Below are 18,657 nucleotides of genomic sequence, written 5' to 3'. Positions count from 1 at the left end.
TCATACAGTCAATTACTCATGTACTAATTTGCTGTTCCTATTTGAGCCTATAGATGGCAGCATTTAGCATACGCAGGTAACAGTGCTGCTCCCAATGTATTAATTCTCCATGCGGGTCAGACGTTATTAATTTTATGACAGAGGCTGCGGGCCAGATGGAAATTGACCACGGGCTGCATTTGGCCCCTGGGTCGGACTTTGGACATGTCTGGGTTAGATAATAGCTACGCTATGCCTTTAAGGCACATAAGCTAAGGCCCAAGACAACACCGCGTAGCTTGATTGCTGAGCATAGCACCGCCTTCCAGTGAGCATTCAATCATGTTGAGTTCAACATGAGGCGGCCAATAGGTAGGTAGGTAGGTAGGTACGTAGGTAGGTAGGTAGGTAGGTAGGTAGGTAGGTAGGTAGGTAGATAGATAGATAGATAGATAGATAGATAGATAGATAGATAGATAGATAGAGGTAGGTGTACATTCTTGTGTTCAATAGTTGCTGGTGTAATTAAGATGCCACTCACTCAACTTTTTTTTCTTTGTCATTGCTGCAGATGGGTTCTGATCTAACCAGTAAAGAGCGATAATTGAAAATGGCTCATTCTCATTCGCACTCTCTCTCTCTCTCTTTCTCTCTCTCTCTCTCTGGCTCTCATTCTTCCTCAAGTCTCTGCAAATCATGTCACTGCGCAACACACCTGTTGTTGGGATGTCTGTCATAACAAGTCAAAAGGAAATTAATGGAATCATTTCAACCAAACCATCATAGGCGAACTGTCGTTTGCCCATCCCTGATCTAGCTAGATGTTAGCTGGCAGTTGTTAGCACTTCAGTCATTGTGCTGCCAATACACTGTGTAGATTTTTGTTCTGTCATATGTCAGAAATTGTGATTAGCCCAAAGCTGGGGTAGGGGGAAGAATTTTATTTAGGGGGTGCTATTCATAGGTAGCACTTTTTAAAAATGATGTAACAATAATTTATTGCAAATTATTATGCAGACATTGACGTTAAGGTCAATTTTAGAAAATCACGGGTCTGTACAGAGTAATTTCAATCAAGCTGTTTTACTCACTGTTGTGTGTAGGATTCAAGCCCTTCAAAGCTACTTTTCAGACATTTTCCTTCCAGTATTGCGCAAACCTGTGCGCGTAACTGTGTGTGTGTGAGTGAGTGCGTGTTCACGTTGTGGTGACAAAGCCCAAGCAGCATTTCTTGTCAAGACAGCAGATATGGCTGTTCAACTTCAGCTCTGGCAATATTTGTACGTCTGATGAAATACCAAGGCCTTCTGTCGTAATACTGGATCTCATCACTTATGCCCTTATCGCAAGGCAGCAGCATCATGGTACTGTTTTCTATTATTAATAATAAGAAAAAGAAAAACAAATCCAGGATTACCTTTATACAGGACTGAGAGAGATATGGCTTGTTATGCTTGTTATGCACATATTCCCTAAAAAGGGTTATCTCCAGCATCGTTTCCATATAAATCTTGGGACCTATGGCTAACCTTTTCAACTTTTAATCAAGCAGTAAAATGCACTATAAATACGGTTTTGTAACCATTCACTATCAAACAAAGCTTTACCGATCCGCCATTATGAAATAACTGAGGCTGACCAATAGCAGACCACCATCTGCGTGAGGAGACGCTGATAAATCGCAGACCAGCATTGTAGGCACGCTTTGCATGGAAGCAGTTAAACGGCATTAGTAAATAAGTGCAATTACCTAAAAACGCCAGCAGATGGAGGCAAACAACACAAATTCAGCCAAGCCTCTAGGGTCATGACAGTTGTTTTGTTCTCATAACTTGGAAAATGTCATAAAGAGGGGATGAAAAAACTCAGTATTCCACAACATGAAAAACGAACTCGGGGGTTCACTGTATTAATTTACCACACAATGAAATTCTTATTACGTTCACTTCACATACTGAAAATACAGTGGGCCCCTGTGTTACGAACTTAATCTGTTCAGCGGCTAGGCTCGTAACTCGAATTCACCGTATGATGGACAATCCAAACCTATGTTAATTAGTGAATGCGTGCTACGCGTGCAAAAACCTTAGGTAAAAACATCACAACTTTATACACTTATTAAAAATTAGTAACATAATCTACTGCACAGTTAAATTAAATAACATACATATACAAAGGAAAAATGACATTTACCTTTGGGGCGACGTGACTTGAGCTGGTTGGTGGTGGGTGGAGGTGGAGGGGAGCAGAGACGAACCCGCAGATTTTATTATTTTTTTCTTTAACGAGAACTTTTCTTAAACGCATAAACACATATCACCGGAGATTTCCTTCTCTTCAATCCATAATAGAAGAAGCCAGATATGTTTTATATATGTTCTAGATGGCCTCCATTTAGCTCCGTGCATTTCTTGAGGCGCAGCACGAAGTTGTCCGTGACGTTCTTACAGACTGAATTGATAATGGCTCTCATCTCCTCCCTGATGGCTTTCTTGAGTTCCGTGATGGTTTTAGGTTTCCCTGGGTAGACTCTGTCCTTAAGATGGCCCCAAAGAAAAAATCTGGGGGGTTTAGGAAAGAAAAAAATCTGGAGGACTTAGGTCCGGGCTATGGGGTGCCCACTCAAAATCAGTCTTGAGACTGATCACTCGGCGTCCGAAGTTCTCTTTCAGCCAATCTCGGGACAGGTTTGAGGTGTGACAACGTGCTCCGTCTTGCTGGAACCAGAACTTGCTCATGAGCGAGGGGTAGATGATCTGGACAGCTTCGTGCTGCGCCTCGAGAAAAGCATTGAGCTAAATGGAGGCCATCTAGAACATATGCTGTAGAACGGAGAAAAAATGGCCAAAGACCCTAGTGTTTTGATGTGATGTTTCTAATATAATAAACTAGTTATGACCAAAGTTTAATTTCATTTGGACAACACTAAGAAACAGGGCCAAATTAGAGTTGGGGCCCGTTTTTTGGGTCACCCTGTGTGTATATATATATATATATATATATATATATATATATATATATATATATACAGTCGGCCCCCGGCTTACGAGCACCCTGATTTACGAACAATTCGCCTTACGAGCGTGGATCAGGGAGATTTTTGTCCTCCGCTTACGAACAAACCTCTCGCCTTACGAGCAATTCGACATGCCGGTTAATGAGTGTGTAGACATGTTCTCGTTTAATTGCGTCAATAAAATCAACAGTAGCGACATCATCAATCATCAGTAGATACTTGTGGCAGCAACGGGAACGCTCTTGGTCTTACAACGTCACACTGACTGTCTCACTCACAGTGTCTAAATATATTACCATTTAAATGTAGTGTTTGTACAGCTAAAGGGAAAAACAGCTGACATGAAATTAAATGTGCCGATTGCAGGACAAAGAATTGTCATTGGTTTAAATGTGTGTTTTTTTTAAAATTAATTGTCAATGCATTCCAACCGTTTAAAAAAAAAAAGTGCGAATAATTATCAGTCAGTCACGGAGATGCGAATATGCTATTGGTCGATTAAGGTCACCCGGTCTCACTCACGGAGATGCTATTGGCCGGCGTCACACGTCAATCACAGAAATGCCGACATGCTATTGGCCGAACGCCTTTATCTAGCTTGATGGGACAGGATGGAAGGAAGGAGAGAAAATTAGTGAAAAACGGAATGTTGTGAAGACTTTGCAAACTTTATCTGTTAGACATAGCTTCTAAAATTACTAGCAGCGGTAAAGAAAGAAATAAGAGGATGATGTTTTAGTATCTGCGTGATTTGCACCCTGACTGAAAGAGTTACTGTAACACTGTAAGACCAATAGCATATCTATCGCCATATTAACTTTGAGCGTTGGACTCTGCCCCCCTCTGCTTACACCCAGCTCAAGTCTCGTCGTTTCAAAGGTAAAAGCTATTTATCCATTGTATTTATTATATAATGCAAGTGTACAGCAGATTATGTCACTCAATTTTAATATATGTATACAGTGTGTCATTTTTACCTAAGGCTTCGGCGCGCGCGTTGCACGCATTCGCGAATTAACATGGGTTTGGATTGCCCGCTATACGAGCAATTTGAGATACGAGCGTAGCCGCTGAACGGATTAAGTTCGTAACCCGGGGGCCCACTGTATATATATATATATATATATATATATATATATATATATATATAATCAATTACCACAAATCATTGTTGAGTAATTTGGCCCTCCCAAACTAATCCCTTTGGTGTCGTATCCAACAGGGGATGTCTGAGGAGGCTGTCCGCCAGACGCGCAGCCACAAGAGGGCGCTGCAGGGGGACACCCTGCCAGCGTGGACGGAACCTTCCGGTCCTGACAATGGAAGCAAAAAACTCAAGCTGGAGCAAGCTGTGCCCCAAGGGGATGCTTTGCCGAGACCCAAGCGAGAACTGGAGCTGGGTAGCCCTGGTCCGAGTGGGATGGGATCAAACGAGGAAGCGGGACGGTTAGTGCTCCCGTTGGGATCTCCGCCGGTGAAAGACGAGGCCACCCGAGAAGCGAGCCCAGGCGATCAAAGCGAACACAGTGACAGAGCTCTGTGGGAGATGAGAGCAGACAGCAGCGTGGATACCATGAGCACCTTCCAGCCCGCCGAGCCAAAAGTTTCAAGTGGCATTTTAGTTGCCGGCGATCTGAAGGCCAGCATCAAAGTGGAGATCCAGAATGTGGAGCAGCCTGTGGACATGAGCACTTCCAAAGGGTGAGTAATTCTCTTGAGAGCACCCAAAATCAGTCCCCTCAAAAGACTTGGAGCTCCATCTGTCAGCTCTTTTGGGTATTCAGATAGCCTACAGAAAATTTGAATTGGCTATATAAACTATATGGTTAGACAAATATTAAAAGCAAACTAGAGCTGCAAGCAGCTATAAAGGGCCCTCGCAGACCTGTGCACGTTGGGGTATGAACATGTCGGGGTATGAACAAGGACTATGAATGATGAAAAAGGAGTTGTAGATGACTTCAGTGCAGGACTCTTACCAAATATGTAAAATTTAGACAAGTTGGGACAATATGTGTGGAGTTACTGCAGCTTTTATTGTTCCAATTTTGTGACTTTCAATGTCATATAGGCCACACCCTTTGTCGAAACAACGTATTGATTTGTGGAGGGCATAAGTCATGGCAACTGGCTTTTCAGAAAACATTTAAGGGATATCACTTCAAGGGGCTCAGCAGATTTCATAAAAACCATTAAGGATTTGCTATATTTTTTGTTGCCACTAGGTGGCGCTCGTACTGTGATAAAAAATAGGCTTGTAGGTGTGTTTCACATTGGACTCCCATTCCATATATGAAGTTTTAAAAATATCAGATCGTCTAGGTCCAATTACAGCAACTTTTACCGTTTTCGCGAGACATCGGATTTTGAGTTGGCATAGAGGCCACGCGCTTTATTGAAAAGTCATAAAAGTTGAGAACCTTTAATGTTCCAATGTGTCATAGCTTTTCTGACCATTTTTGAGTTCATTTAGTCAAACAGGCATTTCACAGTACATAAAAGTATAAAAAATGAGATTTTTGTCCGCCACTGGGTGGCGCTGTAAATGATTCGAAAGTTTATTAAATAGGTGTATTATAGCATGACTTTTAAAGGCCCAGGAAAGTTTCAGATGGTTTGAAGCTGTCATAGCTGAGTTATTAAGATTTTTGTCACTCTTGGCGAAGGAAATATTAAAAATAATTTGAAGCTCCGCCCCCATCTTTTATGTCAAAAGATCTTCAGGATATTTGAACTATGTGTGCCCCTCAGTTGGATAATGATTCCTGCCAAAGTTGAAGGTAATGGGGTGAATCATTTAAGAGAAAAAGGCACTAGTTTGAGACCAGCTAATGTCTAAGAATGGGACAAAACTGCACATTAAAAAAAATCATAACAATTTTTCTGTACATCCTAGCACATCACTTCTATTGACTTTTTTGTAGGTCTTACAGTCCTTTATTTGCCTACAAAGTTTCATAGCTGTAGGTCAAACCAAACAGGATTGACTGTAATCTTTCGACTAATGACATTTTTAGCAGCCACTAGGTGGCGCTAGCTTTAAACTGGAATATATTTTTGTCGATATGTTCAGGAGAATATTTTCATCCAATGTGTGAAATTGTGAGAAGGTCAGATCATCTGGGTCAAATTAGAGCAACTTTTACTGGACAGATAAAGCTTCGGAATGAAAATGGTCGTAGAGGCCACGCCCATTATCGAAACTTCGTAAAATTTGGTGGAGGTCAGCAGGGCTGTCTAGAGGCTTTTCAGACCTAATTTCAGCGATATTACATCAAAGGGCTCAGCTAAACACATAAAAACGTTTAAAAAATGCTCTATTTTTGGCTGCCACTAGGTGGCGCTCGCACTATAACAAAAAATACGTTGTTAGGTGTATTCCGCATTGGAAACCCATCAAATATATGAAGTTTAGAAAAGATAAGACCATCTGGGACCAAACACAGCAACTTTGTTCGTTTTGGCGAGACATCAGACTGACATTTTTGTTTGCCACTAGATGGCCTTATAAGCAATTGAATATTTTTTTAAAGACTTGTGTTAAGGGCTTGAGTCTCCATGTGTCTGTGAAGTTTCAGATTTTTCTAAGCTTGTAAAGCTGAGTTATAAAGGTTTGTTTCACATGTGGCAAAGTAATCATCAAAGGCATAATATAAAGCCCCGCCCCCAACATATTTGATGGCGGATCATCACAAAAATTTGAACAATTGTGCCTGACAGTCAGATGAAACATCACAGCAAATTTGAAGTCGATCGGGTCAAGCGTTTGGGAGAAAAAAGGAGCAGTTCGGGACCTGCAAATGAGCAAAAACGGGCTAAAGGTGCACATTCAAAAATTCATAACTCTCTTTCTGTACATTTGAGCATAGGGCTCGCGCTGACTTTTTTGTAGGGCTCGAGGTCCTACATAAGGCTACAAATTTTTGGAGCTCTAGGTCAAACGGGCCGGGAGTGAGAGGCTATTTTCCACTCATAAGGCCATTTTGGGGCCAATTACAGCCACTTTTTTAGTTTTGGTGAGTCATCTGACTTTGAGGTGGCGTGCAGAGTACGCCCATTATCGAAAAGTCGTAAAATTTTAGAACCTTAATATTCCATGTCTTAATGATATTCTGACCAATTTTCATTTGTTTTACTCAAACAGACTGAGCACAATACATGAAAGTGTAAAAAATGACATTTTAATCAACCACTAGGCGGCGCTAGTAGGTATTTAAAAAAACTTTGTTTAAAGGTGTTAAAGACATAAGTTTCCATGTGTCTATGAAGTTTTAGATTTTTTTAAGCTAGTACATCAAAGTTATTAAGGTTTTTGTCACTCTTGGCGAAGGAAAAATTGAACACATAATTTGAAGCCACGCCCCTATCATATATGTCAGCGGATCTGCACCAAATTTTGCCCACTTGTGCCCCTATGTGTGAATATGGACCACAGCAAATTTGAAGGCGATTGAGTAAAGCGTTTGGGAGAAACAAGGAGCAGTTTGGGACCTGCAAACGTGCAAAAATGGGCCAAAAATGCACATTCAAAAATTCATAACTCTTTTTCTGTACATCTGAGCACATGGCTCGCGCTGACTTTTTTGTAGGTCTCTAGGTCCTACATATGGCTAAAAATTTTCGTAGCTCTAGGTCAAACGGGCCGGGACCAGGTGCACTTTTTCGACCTTAGGTGGCGCTGCAGAGCCATTTTTTTTGCATTGTTTTGGGAAACACAAAAATATCCAATTTTTCACCGGGCCCGACAAATGTGCAAATTTTGGTGACTTTTCGTGCATGTTTAGGCCCTCAAAAATGGAAAAGCGCTGCACAGTAAATAATAATAATAAGAATAATAATCTGGAGAAAAACAAGAGGGCTCTCGCAGCGGTAGCTGCTCGGGCCCTAATAATAACTAGAGCTGCAAGCAGCTATAAAGGGCCCTCGCAGACCTGTGCACGTTGGGGTATGAACAGGTCGGGGTATGAACAAGGACTATGAATGATGAAAAATTTGTTGTAGATCACTTCAGTGCAGGACTATTACCAAATATGTAAAATTTAGACAAAGTGGGACAATGTGTGTGGAGTTACTGCAGCTTTTATTGTTCCAATTTTGTGACTTTCCATGCCATATAGGCCACACCCACTGTCGAAACATTGTACTGATTTGTGGGGGGCATAAGGCATGGCCACTGGCTTTTCAGAAAACATTTAGGGGTTTCACTTCAAGGGGCTCAGCAGACTACATAAAAGCATTAAGGATTTGCTATATTTTTTGCTGCCACTAGGTGGCGCTCGTACTATGGTAAAAAATAGGCTTGTAGGTGTGTTTCACATTGGACTCCCATCCCATATATGAAGTTTTGCAAACATCAGATCATCTAGGTCCAATTACAGCAACTTTTACCGTTTTGGGGAGACATCAGACTTTGAGTTTGCATAGAGGCCACGCCCTTTAATGAAAAGTCATAAAAGTTGAGAACCTTAATATTCCAATGTGTCATAGCTTTTCTGACCATTTTTTAGTTCATTTAGTCAAACAGGCATTTCACAGTACATAAAAGTATAAAAAATGAGATTTTTGTCCGCCACTGGGTGGCGCTGTAAATGATTTGAAAGTTTATCACATAGCTGTATTATTGCATTACTTTTAAAGGCCCAGGAAAGTTTCAGATGGTTTGAAGCTGTCATAGCTCAGTTATTAAGATTTTTGTCACTCTTGGCAAAGGAAGTATTAAACATAATTTGGAGCTCCGCCCCCATCTTTTATGTCTAGAGATCTTCACGATATTTGGACTATGTGTGCCCCTCAGTTGGATAATGGTTCATGCCAAAGTTGAAGGTAATGGGGTGAATCGTTTAAAAGAAAAAGGCACTAGTTTGAGACCAGCTAATGTCTAAGAATGGGACAAAACTGCACATTAAAAAAATTCATAACAATTTTTCTGTACATCCTAGCACATCACTTCTATTGACTTTTTTGTAGGTCTTGCAGTCCTTCATTTGCCTACAAAGTTTCATAGCCGTAGGTCAAACCAAACAGGATTGACTGTAATCTTTCGACTAATGACATTTTTAGCAGCCACTAGGTGGCGCTAGCTTTAAACTGGAATATATTTTTGTCGATATGTTCAGGAGAATATTTTCATCCAATGTGTGAAATTGTGAGAAGGTCAGATCATCTGGGTCAAATTAGAGCAACTTTTACTGGACAGATAAAGCTTCGGAATGAAAATGGTCGTAGAGGCCACGCCCATTATCGAAACTTCGTAAAATTTGGTGGAGGTCAGCAGGGCTGTCTAGAGGCTTTTCAGACCTAATTTCAGCGATATTACATCAAAGGGCTCAGCTAAACACATAAAAACGTTTAAAAAATGCTCTATTTTTGGCTGCCACTAGGTGGCGCTCGCACTATAACAAAAAATACGTTGTTAGGTGTATTCCGCATTGGAAACCCATCAAATATATGAAGTTTAGAAAAGATAAGACCATCTGGGACCAAACACAGCAACTTTGTTCGTTTTGGCGAGACATCAGACTGACATTTTTGTTTGCCACTAGATGGCCTTATAAGCAATTGAATATTTTTTTAAAGACTTGTGTTAAGGGCTTGAGTCTCCATGTGTCTGTGAAGTTTCAGATTTTTCTAAGCTTGTAAAGCTGAGTTATAAAGGTTTGTTTCACATGTGGCAAAGTAATCATCAAAGGCATAATATAAAGCCCCGCCCCCAACATATTTGATGGCGGATCATCACAAAAATTTGAACAATTGTGCCTGACAGTCAGATGAAACATCACAGCAAATTTGAAGTCGATCGGGTCAAGCGTTTGGGAGAAAAAAGGAGCAGTTCGGGACCTGCAAATGAGCAAAAACGGGCTAAAGGTGCACATTCAAAAATTCATAACTCTCTTTCTGTACATTTGAGCATAGGGCTCGCGCTGACTTTTTTGTAGGGCTCGAGGTCCTACATAAGGCTACAAATTTTTGGAGCTCTAGGTCAAACGGGCCGGGAGTGAGAGGCTATTTTCCACTCATAAGGCCATTTTGGGGCCAATTACAGCCACTTTTTTAGTTTTGGTGAGTCATCTGACTTTGAGGTGGCGTGCAGAGTACGCCCATTATCGAAAAGTCGTAAAATTTTAGAACCTTAATATTCCATGTCTTAATGATATTCTGACCAATTTTCATTTGTTTTACTCAAACAGACTGAGCACAATACATGAAAGTGTAAAAAATGACATTTTAATCAACCACTAGGCGGCGCTAGTAGGTATTTAAAAAAACTTTGTTTAAAGGTGTTAAAGACATAAGTTTCCATGTGTCTATGAAGTTTTAGATTTTTTTAAGCTAGTACATCAAAGTTATTAAGGTTTTTGTCACTCTTGGCGAAGGAAAAATTGAACACATAATTTGAAGCCACGCCCCTATCATATATGTCAGCGGATCTGCACCAAATTTTGCCCACTTGTGCCCCTATGTGTGAATATGGACCACAGCAAATTTGAAGGCGATTGAGTAAAGCGTTTGGGAGAAACAAGGAGCAGTTTGGGACCTGCAAACGTGCAAAAATGGGCCAAAAATGCACATTCAAAAATTCATAACTCTTTTTCTGTACATCTGAGCACATGGCTCGCGCTGACTTTTTTGTAGGTCTCTAGGTCCTACATATGGCTAAAAATTTTCGTAGCTCTAGGTCAAACGGGCCGGGACCAGGTGCACTTTTTCGACCTTAGGTGGCGCTGCAGAGCCATTTTTTTTGCATTGTTTTGGGAAACACAAAAATATCCAATTTTTCACCGGGCCCGACAAATGTGCAAATTTTGGTGACTTTTCGTGCATGTTTAGGCCCTCAAAAATGGAAAAGCGCTGCACAGTAAATAATAATAATAATAATAATAATAATAAGAATAATAATCTGGAGAAAAATAAGAGGGCTCTCGCAGCGGTAGCTGCTCGGGCCCTAATAATAATAATAAGAATAATAATCTGAAGAAAAACAAGAGGGCTCTCGCAGCGGTAGCTGCTCGGGCCCTAATAATCCGGTGAAAAACAAGAGGGCTCTCGCAGCGGTAGCTGCTCGGGCCCTAATAATAATAATAATCTGGAGAAAAACAAGAGGGCTCTCGCAGCGGTAGCTGCTCGGGCCCTAATAATCCGGAGAAAAACAAGAGGGCTCTCGCAGCGGTAGCTGCTTGGGCCCTAATATGATAATAATAATAACTAGAGCTGCAAGCAGCTATAAAGGGCCCTCGCAGACCTGTGCACGTTGGGGTATGAACAGGTCGGGGTATAAACAAGGACTATGAACGATGAAAAAGTAGTTGTAGATGACTTCAGTGCAGGACTCTTACCAAATATGTAAAATTTAGACAAGTTGGGACAATGTGGGTGGAGTTACTGCAGCTTTTATTGTTCCAATTTTGTGACTTTCAATGCCATATAGGCCACAGCCACTGCCGAAACATCGTACTGATTTGTGGAGGGCATAAGGCATGGCCACTGGCTTTTCAGAAAACATTTAAGGGATATCACTTCAAGGGGCTCAGCAGAGTACATAAAAACATTAAGGATTTGCTATATTTTTTGCTGCCATTAGGTGGCGCTCGTACTATGATAAAAATAGGCTTGTAGGTGTGTTTCACATTGGACTCCCATCCCATATATGAAGTTTTGCAAACATCAGATCATCTAGGTCCAATTACAGCAACTTTTACCGTTTTGGCGAGACATCAGACTTTGAGTTTGCATAGAGGCCACGCCCTTTAATGAAAAGTCATATAGTTGAGAACCTTAATGTTCCAATGTGTCATAGCTTTTCTGACCATTTTTGAGTTCATTTAGTCAAACAGGCATTTCAGAGTACATAAAAGTATAAAAAATTAGATTTTTGTCCGCCACTGGGTGGCGCTGTAAATGATTTGAAAGTTTATCACATAGCTGTATTATTGCATGACTTTTAAAGGCCCAGGAAAGTTTCAGATGGTTTGTAGCTGTCATAGCTGAGTTAATAATATTTTTGTCACTCTTGGCGAAGGAAATATTAAACATAATTTGAAGCTCCGCCCCAATTTTTTATGTCAAGAGATCTTCACGATATTTGGACTATGTGTGCCCCTCAGTTGGATAATGATTCATGCCAAAGTTGAAGGTAATGGGGTGAATTGTTTAAGAGAAAAAGGCACTAGTTTGAGACCAGCTAATGTCTAAGAATGGGACAAAACTGCACATTAAAAAAAATCATAACAATTTTTTGTACATCCTAGCACATCACTTCTATTGACTTTTTTGTAGGTCTTGCAGTCCTTCATTTGCCTACAAAGTTTCATAGCTCTAGGTCAAACCAAACAGGATTGACTGTAATCTTTCAACTAATGACATTTTTTGCAGCCACTAGGTGGCGCTAGCTTTAAACTGGAATATATTTTTGTCGATATGTTCAGGAGAATATTTTCATCCAATGTGTGAAATTGTGAGAAGATCAGATCATCTGGGTCAAATTACAGCAACTTTTACTGGACAGATAAAGCTCCGGATTGAAAATGGTCGTAGAGGCCACGCCCATTATCGAAACTTTGTAAAATTTGGTGGAGGTCAGCAAGGCTGTCTAGAAACTTTGCAGACTTAATTTCAGCGATATTACTTCAAAGGGCTCAGCTAAACACATAAAAACGTTTAAAAAATGCTATATTTTTGGCTGCCACTAGGTGGCGCTCGCACTATAACAAAAAATACGTTGATAGGTGTATTCCGCATTGGAAACCCATCAAATATATGAAGTTTAGAAACGATAAGACCATCTGGGACCAAACACAGCAACTTTGTTCGTTTTGGCGAGACATCAGACTGACATTTTTGTTTGCCACTAGATGGCCTTATAAGCAATTGAAGATTTTTTTAAACACTTGTGTTAAGGGCTTAAGTCTTCATGTGTATGTGAAGTTTCAGATTTTTCTAAGCTTGTAAAGCTGAGTTATAAAGGTTTGTTTCACATGTGGCAAAGTAATCATCAAAGGCATAATATGAAGCCCCGCCCCCAACATATTTGATGGCGGATCATCCCGAAAATTTGAACAATTGTGCCTCACAGTCAGATCAAACATCACAGCAAATTTGAAGTCGATCGGGTCAAGCGTTTGGGAGAAAAAAGGAGCAGTTGGGGACCTGCAAATGAGCAAAAACGGGCCAAAAGTGCACATTCAAAAATTCATAACTCTCTTTCTGTACATCTGAGCATATGGCTCGCGCTGACTTTTTTGTAGGGCTCGAGGTCCTACATAAGGCTACAAATTTTTGGAGCTCTAGGTCAAACAGGCCGGGAGTGAGAGGCTATTTTCCACTCATAAGGCCATTTTGGGGCCAATTACAGCCACTTTTTTCGTTTTGGCGAGTCATCTGACTTTGAGGTGGCGTGCAGACTACGCCCATTATCGAAATGTCGTAAAATTTTAAAACCTTAATATTCCATGTCTTAATGATATTCTGACCAATTTTCATTTGTTTTACTCAAACAGACTGAGCACAATGCATGAAAGTGTAAAAAATAACATTTTAATCAACCACTAGGCGGCGCTAGTAGGTATTAAAAAAAATTTTTTTCAAAGGTGTTAAAGACATCAGTTTCCATGTGTCTATGAAGTTTTAGATTTTTTTAAGCTAGTACAACAAAGTTATTAAGGTTTATGTCACTCTTGGCGAAGGAAAAATTGAACACATAATTTGAAGCCACGCCCCTATCATATATGTCAGCGGATCTGCACCAAATTTTGCCCAGTTGTGCCCCTATGTGTGAATATGGACCACAGCAAATTTGAAGGTGATTGAGTAAAGCGTTTAGGAGAAACAAGGAGCAGTTTGGGACCTACAAACGTGCAAAAATGGGCCAAAAATGCACATTCAAAAATTCATAACTCTTTTTCCATACATCTGAGCACATGGCTCGCGCTGACTTTTTTGTAGGTCTCTAGGTCCTACATATGGCTAAAAATTTTCGTAGCTCTAGGTCAAACGGGCCGGGACCAGGTGCACTTTTTCAACCTTAGGTGGCGCTGCAGAGCCATTTTTTTTGCATTGTTTTGGGAAACAGAAAAATATCCAATTTTTCACCGGGCCCGACAAATGTGCAAATTTTGGTGACTTTTCGTGCATGTTTAGGCCCTCAAAAATGGAAAAGCGCTGCACAGTAAATAATAATAATAATAATAATAATAATAAGAATAACTAGAGCTGCAAGCAGCTATAAAGGGCCCTCGCAGACCTGTGCACGTTGGGGTATGAACAGGTCGGGGTATGAACAAGGAGTATGAACGATGAAAACTTAGTTGTAGATGACTTCAGTGCAGGACTCTTACCAAATATGTAAAATATAGACAAGGTGGGACAATTTGGGTTGAGTTACTGCAGCTTTTATTGTTACAGTTTTGTGACTTTCAATGCCGTATGGGCCACACCCACTGTGAAAACATCGTACTCATTTGTGGAGGGCATAAGGCATGGCCACTGGCTTTTCAGAAAACATTTAAGGGATATCACTTCAAGGGGCTCAGCAGAGTACATAAAAACGTTAAGGATTTGCTATATTTTTTGCTGCCACTAGGTGGCGCCCGTACTATGATAAAAAATAGGCTTGTAGTTGTGTTTCACATTGGACTCCCATCCCATATACGAAGTTTTAAAAATATCAGATCGTCTAGGTCCAATTACAGCAACTTTTACCGTTTTCGCGAGACATCGGATTTTGAGTTGGCATAGAGGCCACGCCCTTTATTGAAAAGTCATAAAAGTTGAGAACCTTAATGTTCCAATGTGTCATAGCTTTTCTGACCATTTTTTAGTTTATTTAGTCAAACAGGCATTTCACAGTACATAAAAGTATAAAAAATGAGATTTTTGTCCGCCACTGGGTGGCGCTGTAAATGATTTGAAAGTTTATCACATAGTTGTATTATTGCATTACTTTTAAAGGCCCAGAAAAGTTTCAGATGGTTTGAAGCTGTCATAGCTGAGTTATTAAGATTTTTGTCACTTGGCAAAGGAAGTATTAAACATAATTTGAAGTTCCGCCCGCATCTTTTATGTCAAAGAGATATTCACGATATTTGGCCTATGTGTGCCCCTCATTTGGATAATGATTCATGCCAAAGATAATGGGGTGAATCGTTTAAGAGAAAAAGGCACTAGTTTGAGACCAGCTAATGTCTAAGAATGGGACAAAACTGCACATTAAAAAAATTCATAACAATTTTTCTGTACATCCTAGCACATCACTTCTATGGTTTTTTTTGTAGGTCTTACAGCCCTTCATTTGCCTACAAAGTTTCATAGCTGTAGGTCAAACCAAACAGGATTGACTGTAATCTTTCAACTAATGACAATTTTTTGCAGCCACTAGGTGGCGCTAGCTTTAAACTGGAATATATTTTTGTCTATGTTCAGGAGAATATTTTCATCCAATGTGTGAAATTGTGAGAAGATCAGATCATCTGGGTCAAATTACAGCAACTTTTACTGGACAGATAAAGCTTCGGAATGAAAATGGTCGTAGAGGCCACGCCCATTATCGAAACTTCGTAAAATTTGGTGGAGGTCAGCAGGGCTGTCTAGAGGCTTTGCAGACTTAATTTCAGCGATATTACATCAAAGGGCTCAGCTAAACACATAAAAACGTTTAAAAAATGCTATATTTTTGGCTGCCACTAGGTGGCGCTCGCACTATAACAAAAAATACGTTGATAGGTGTATTCCGCATTGGAAACCCATCAAATATATGAAGTTTAGAAAAGATAAGACCATCTGGGACCAAACACAGCAACTTTGTTCGTTTTGGCGAGACATCAGACTGACATTTTTGTTTGCCACTAGATGGCCTTATAAGCAATTGAAGATTTTTTTAAACACTTGTGTTAAGGGCTTAAGTCTTCATGTGTATGTGAAGTTTCAGATTTTTCTAAGCTTGTAAAGCTGAGTTATAAAGGTTTGTTTCACATGTGGCAAAGTAATCATCAAAGGCATAATATGAAGCCCCGCCCCCAACATATTTGATGGCGGATCATCCCGAAAATTTGAACAATTGTGCCTCACAGTCAGATCAAACATCACAGCAAATTTGAAGTCGATCGGGTCAAGCGTTTGGGAGAAAAAAGGAGCAGTTCGGGACCTGCAAATGAGCAAAAACGGGCCAAAAGTGCACATTCAAAAATTCATAACTCTTTCTGTACATCTGAGCATATGGCTCGCGCTGACTTTTTTGTAGGGCTCGAGGTCCTACATAAGACTACAAATTTTTGGAGTTCTAGGTCAAACGGGCCGGGAGTGAGAGGCTATTTTCCACTCATAAGGCCATTTTGGGGCCAATTACAGCCACTTTTTTCGTTTTGGCGAGTCATCTGACTTTGAGGTGGTGTGCAGACTACGCCCATTATCGAAATGTCGTAAAATTTTAAAACCTTAATATTCCATGTCTTAATGTTATTCTGACCAATTTTCACTTGTTTTACTCAAACAGACTGAGCACAATACATGAAAGTGTAAAAAATGACATTTTAATCAACCGCTAGGCGGCGCTAGTAGCTATTTAAAAAAACTTTTTTTAAAGGTGTTAAAAACATAAGTTTCCATGTGTCTATGAAGTTTTAGATTTTTTTAAGCTAGTACATCAAAGTTATTAAGGTTTTTGTCCCTCTTGGCGAAGGAAAAATTGAACACATAATTAGAAGCCACGCCCCTATCATATATGTCAGCGGATCTGCACCAAATTTTGCCCACTTGTGCCCCTACGTGTGAATATGGACCACAGCAAATTTGAAGGCGATTGAGTAAAGCGTTTAGGAGAAACAAGGAGCAGTTTGGGACCTGCAAACGTGCAAAAATGGGCCAAAAATGCACATTCAAAAAATCATAACTCTTTTTCTGTACATCTGAGCACATGGCTCGCGCTGACTTTTTTGTAGGTCTCTAGGTCCTACATATGCCTAAAAATTTTCGTAGCTCTAGGTCAAACGGGCTGGGACCAGGTGCACTTTTTCGACCTTAGGTGGCGCTGCAGAGTCTTTTTTTTTGCATTGTTTTAGGAAACACAAAAATATCCAATTTTTCACCGAACCCGACAAATGTGCAAATTTTGGTGACTTTTCGTGCATGTTTAGGCCCTCAAAAATGGAAAAGCGCTGCACAGTAAATAATAATAATAATAATAATAATCCGGAGAAAAACAAGAGGGCTCTCGCAGCGGTAGCTGCTCGGGCCCTAATAATAATAACTAGAGCTGCAAGCAGCTATAAAGGGCCCTCGCAGACCTGTGCACGTTGGGGTATGAACAGGTCGGGGTATGAACAAGGACTATGAACAATGAAATAGTAGTTGTAGATGTTTTCAGTGCAGGACTCTTACCAAATATGTAAAATTTAGACAAGGTGGGACAATGTGGGTGGAGTTACTGCAGCTTTTATTGTTCCAATTTTGTGACTTTCAATGCCATATAGGACACACCCACTGTCGAAACATCGTACTGATTTGTGGAGGGCATAAGGCATGGCCACTGGCTTTTCAGAAAACATTTAAGGGATATCACTTCAAGGGGCTCAGCAGAGTACATAAAAACATTAAGGATTTGTTATATTTTTTGCTGCCACTAGGTGGCGCTCGTACTATGATAAAAAATAGGCTTGTAGGTGTGTTTCACATTGGACTCCCATCCCATATATGAAGTTTTGCAAACATCAGATCATCTAGGTCCAATTACAGCAACTTTTACCGTTTTGGGGAGACACCAGACTTTGAGTGTGCATAGAGGCCACGCCCTTTAATGAAAAGTCATAAAAGTTGAGAACCTTAATGTTCCAATGTGTCATAGCTTTTCCGACCATTTTTTAGTTCATTTAGTCAAACAGGCATTTCACAGTACATAAAAGTATAAAAAATGAGATTTTTGTCCGCCACTGGGTGGCGCTGTAAATGAATTGAAAGTTTATCACATAGCTGTATTATTGCATGACTTTTAAAGTCCCAGGAAAGTTTCAGATGGTTTGAAGCTGTCATAGCTGAGTTATTAAGATTTTTGTCACTCTTGGCGAAGGAAGTATTAAACATAATTTGAAGCTCCGCCCCCATCTTTTCTGTCAAGAGATCTTCACGATATTTGGACTATGTGTGCCCCTCAGTTGGATAATGATTCATGCCAAAGTTGAAGGTAATGGGGTGAATCGTTTAAGAGAAAAAGGCACTAGTTTGAGACCAGCTAATGTCTAAGAATGGGACAAAACTGCACATTAAAAAAATTCTTAACAATTTTTCTGTACATCCTAGCACATCACTTCTATTGACTTTTTTGTAGGTCTTGCAGTCCTTCATTTGCCTACAAAGTTTCATAGCTGTAGGTCAAACCAAACAGGATTGACTGTAATCTTTCGACTAATGACATTTTTTGCAGCCACTAGGTGGCGCTAGCTTTAAACTGGAATATATTTTTGTCGATATGTTCAGGAGAATATTTTCATCCAATGTGTGAAATTGTGAGAAGATCAGATCATCTGGGTCAAATTAGAGCAACTTTTACTGGACAGATAAAGCTTCGGAATGTAAATGGTCGTAGAGGCCACGCCCATTATCGAAACTTCGTAAAATTTGGTGGAGGTCAGCAGGGCTGTCTAGAGGCTTTTCAGACCTAATTTCAGCGATATTACATC

General features: G+C 40.2%; 1 protein-coding gene across 2 annotated transcripts in view; it reads left to right on the top strand.

Annotated features, from left to right (window-relative positions):
* Window positions 1-18,657, top strand: part of LOC148415269 (transcriptional repressor p66-alpha-like) — a 49,859-nt gene that overhangs the window by 7,991 nt on the left and 23,211 nt on the right. For both annotated transcript variants that reach the window (XM_088429161.1, XM_088429160.1), the window contains exon 2: window positions 4,218-4,696. In XM_088429161.1, coding sequence (XP_088285287.1) covers window positions 4,221-4,696 — 476 coding nt within the window. In that variant the 5' untranslated portion in view covers window positions 4,218-4,220. The remainder of the gene's footprint in view (window positions 1-4,217; window positions 4,697-18,657) is intronic.

The sequence above is a fragment of the Hippichthys cyanospilos genome, chromosome 12 (assembly GCF_059441005.1).
Source record: "Hippichthys cyanospilos isolate Australia breed blue-spotted pipefish chromosome 12, RoL_Hcya_1.0, whole genome shotgun sequence".
NCBI lineage: Eukaryota > Metazoa > Chordata > Actinopteri > Syngnathiformes > Syngnathidae > Hippichthys > Hippichthys cyanospilos.
This window is presented reverse-complemented; position numbering and strand designations above follow the sequence as displayed.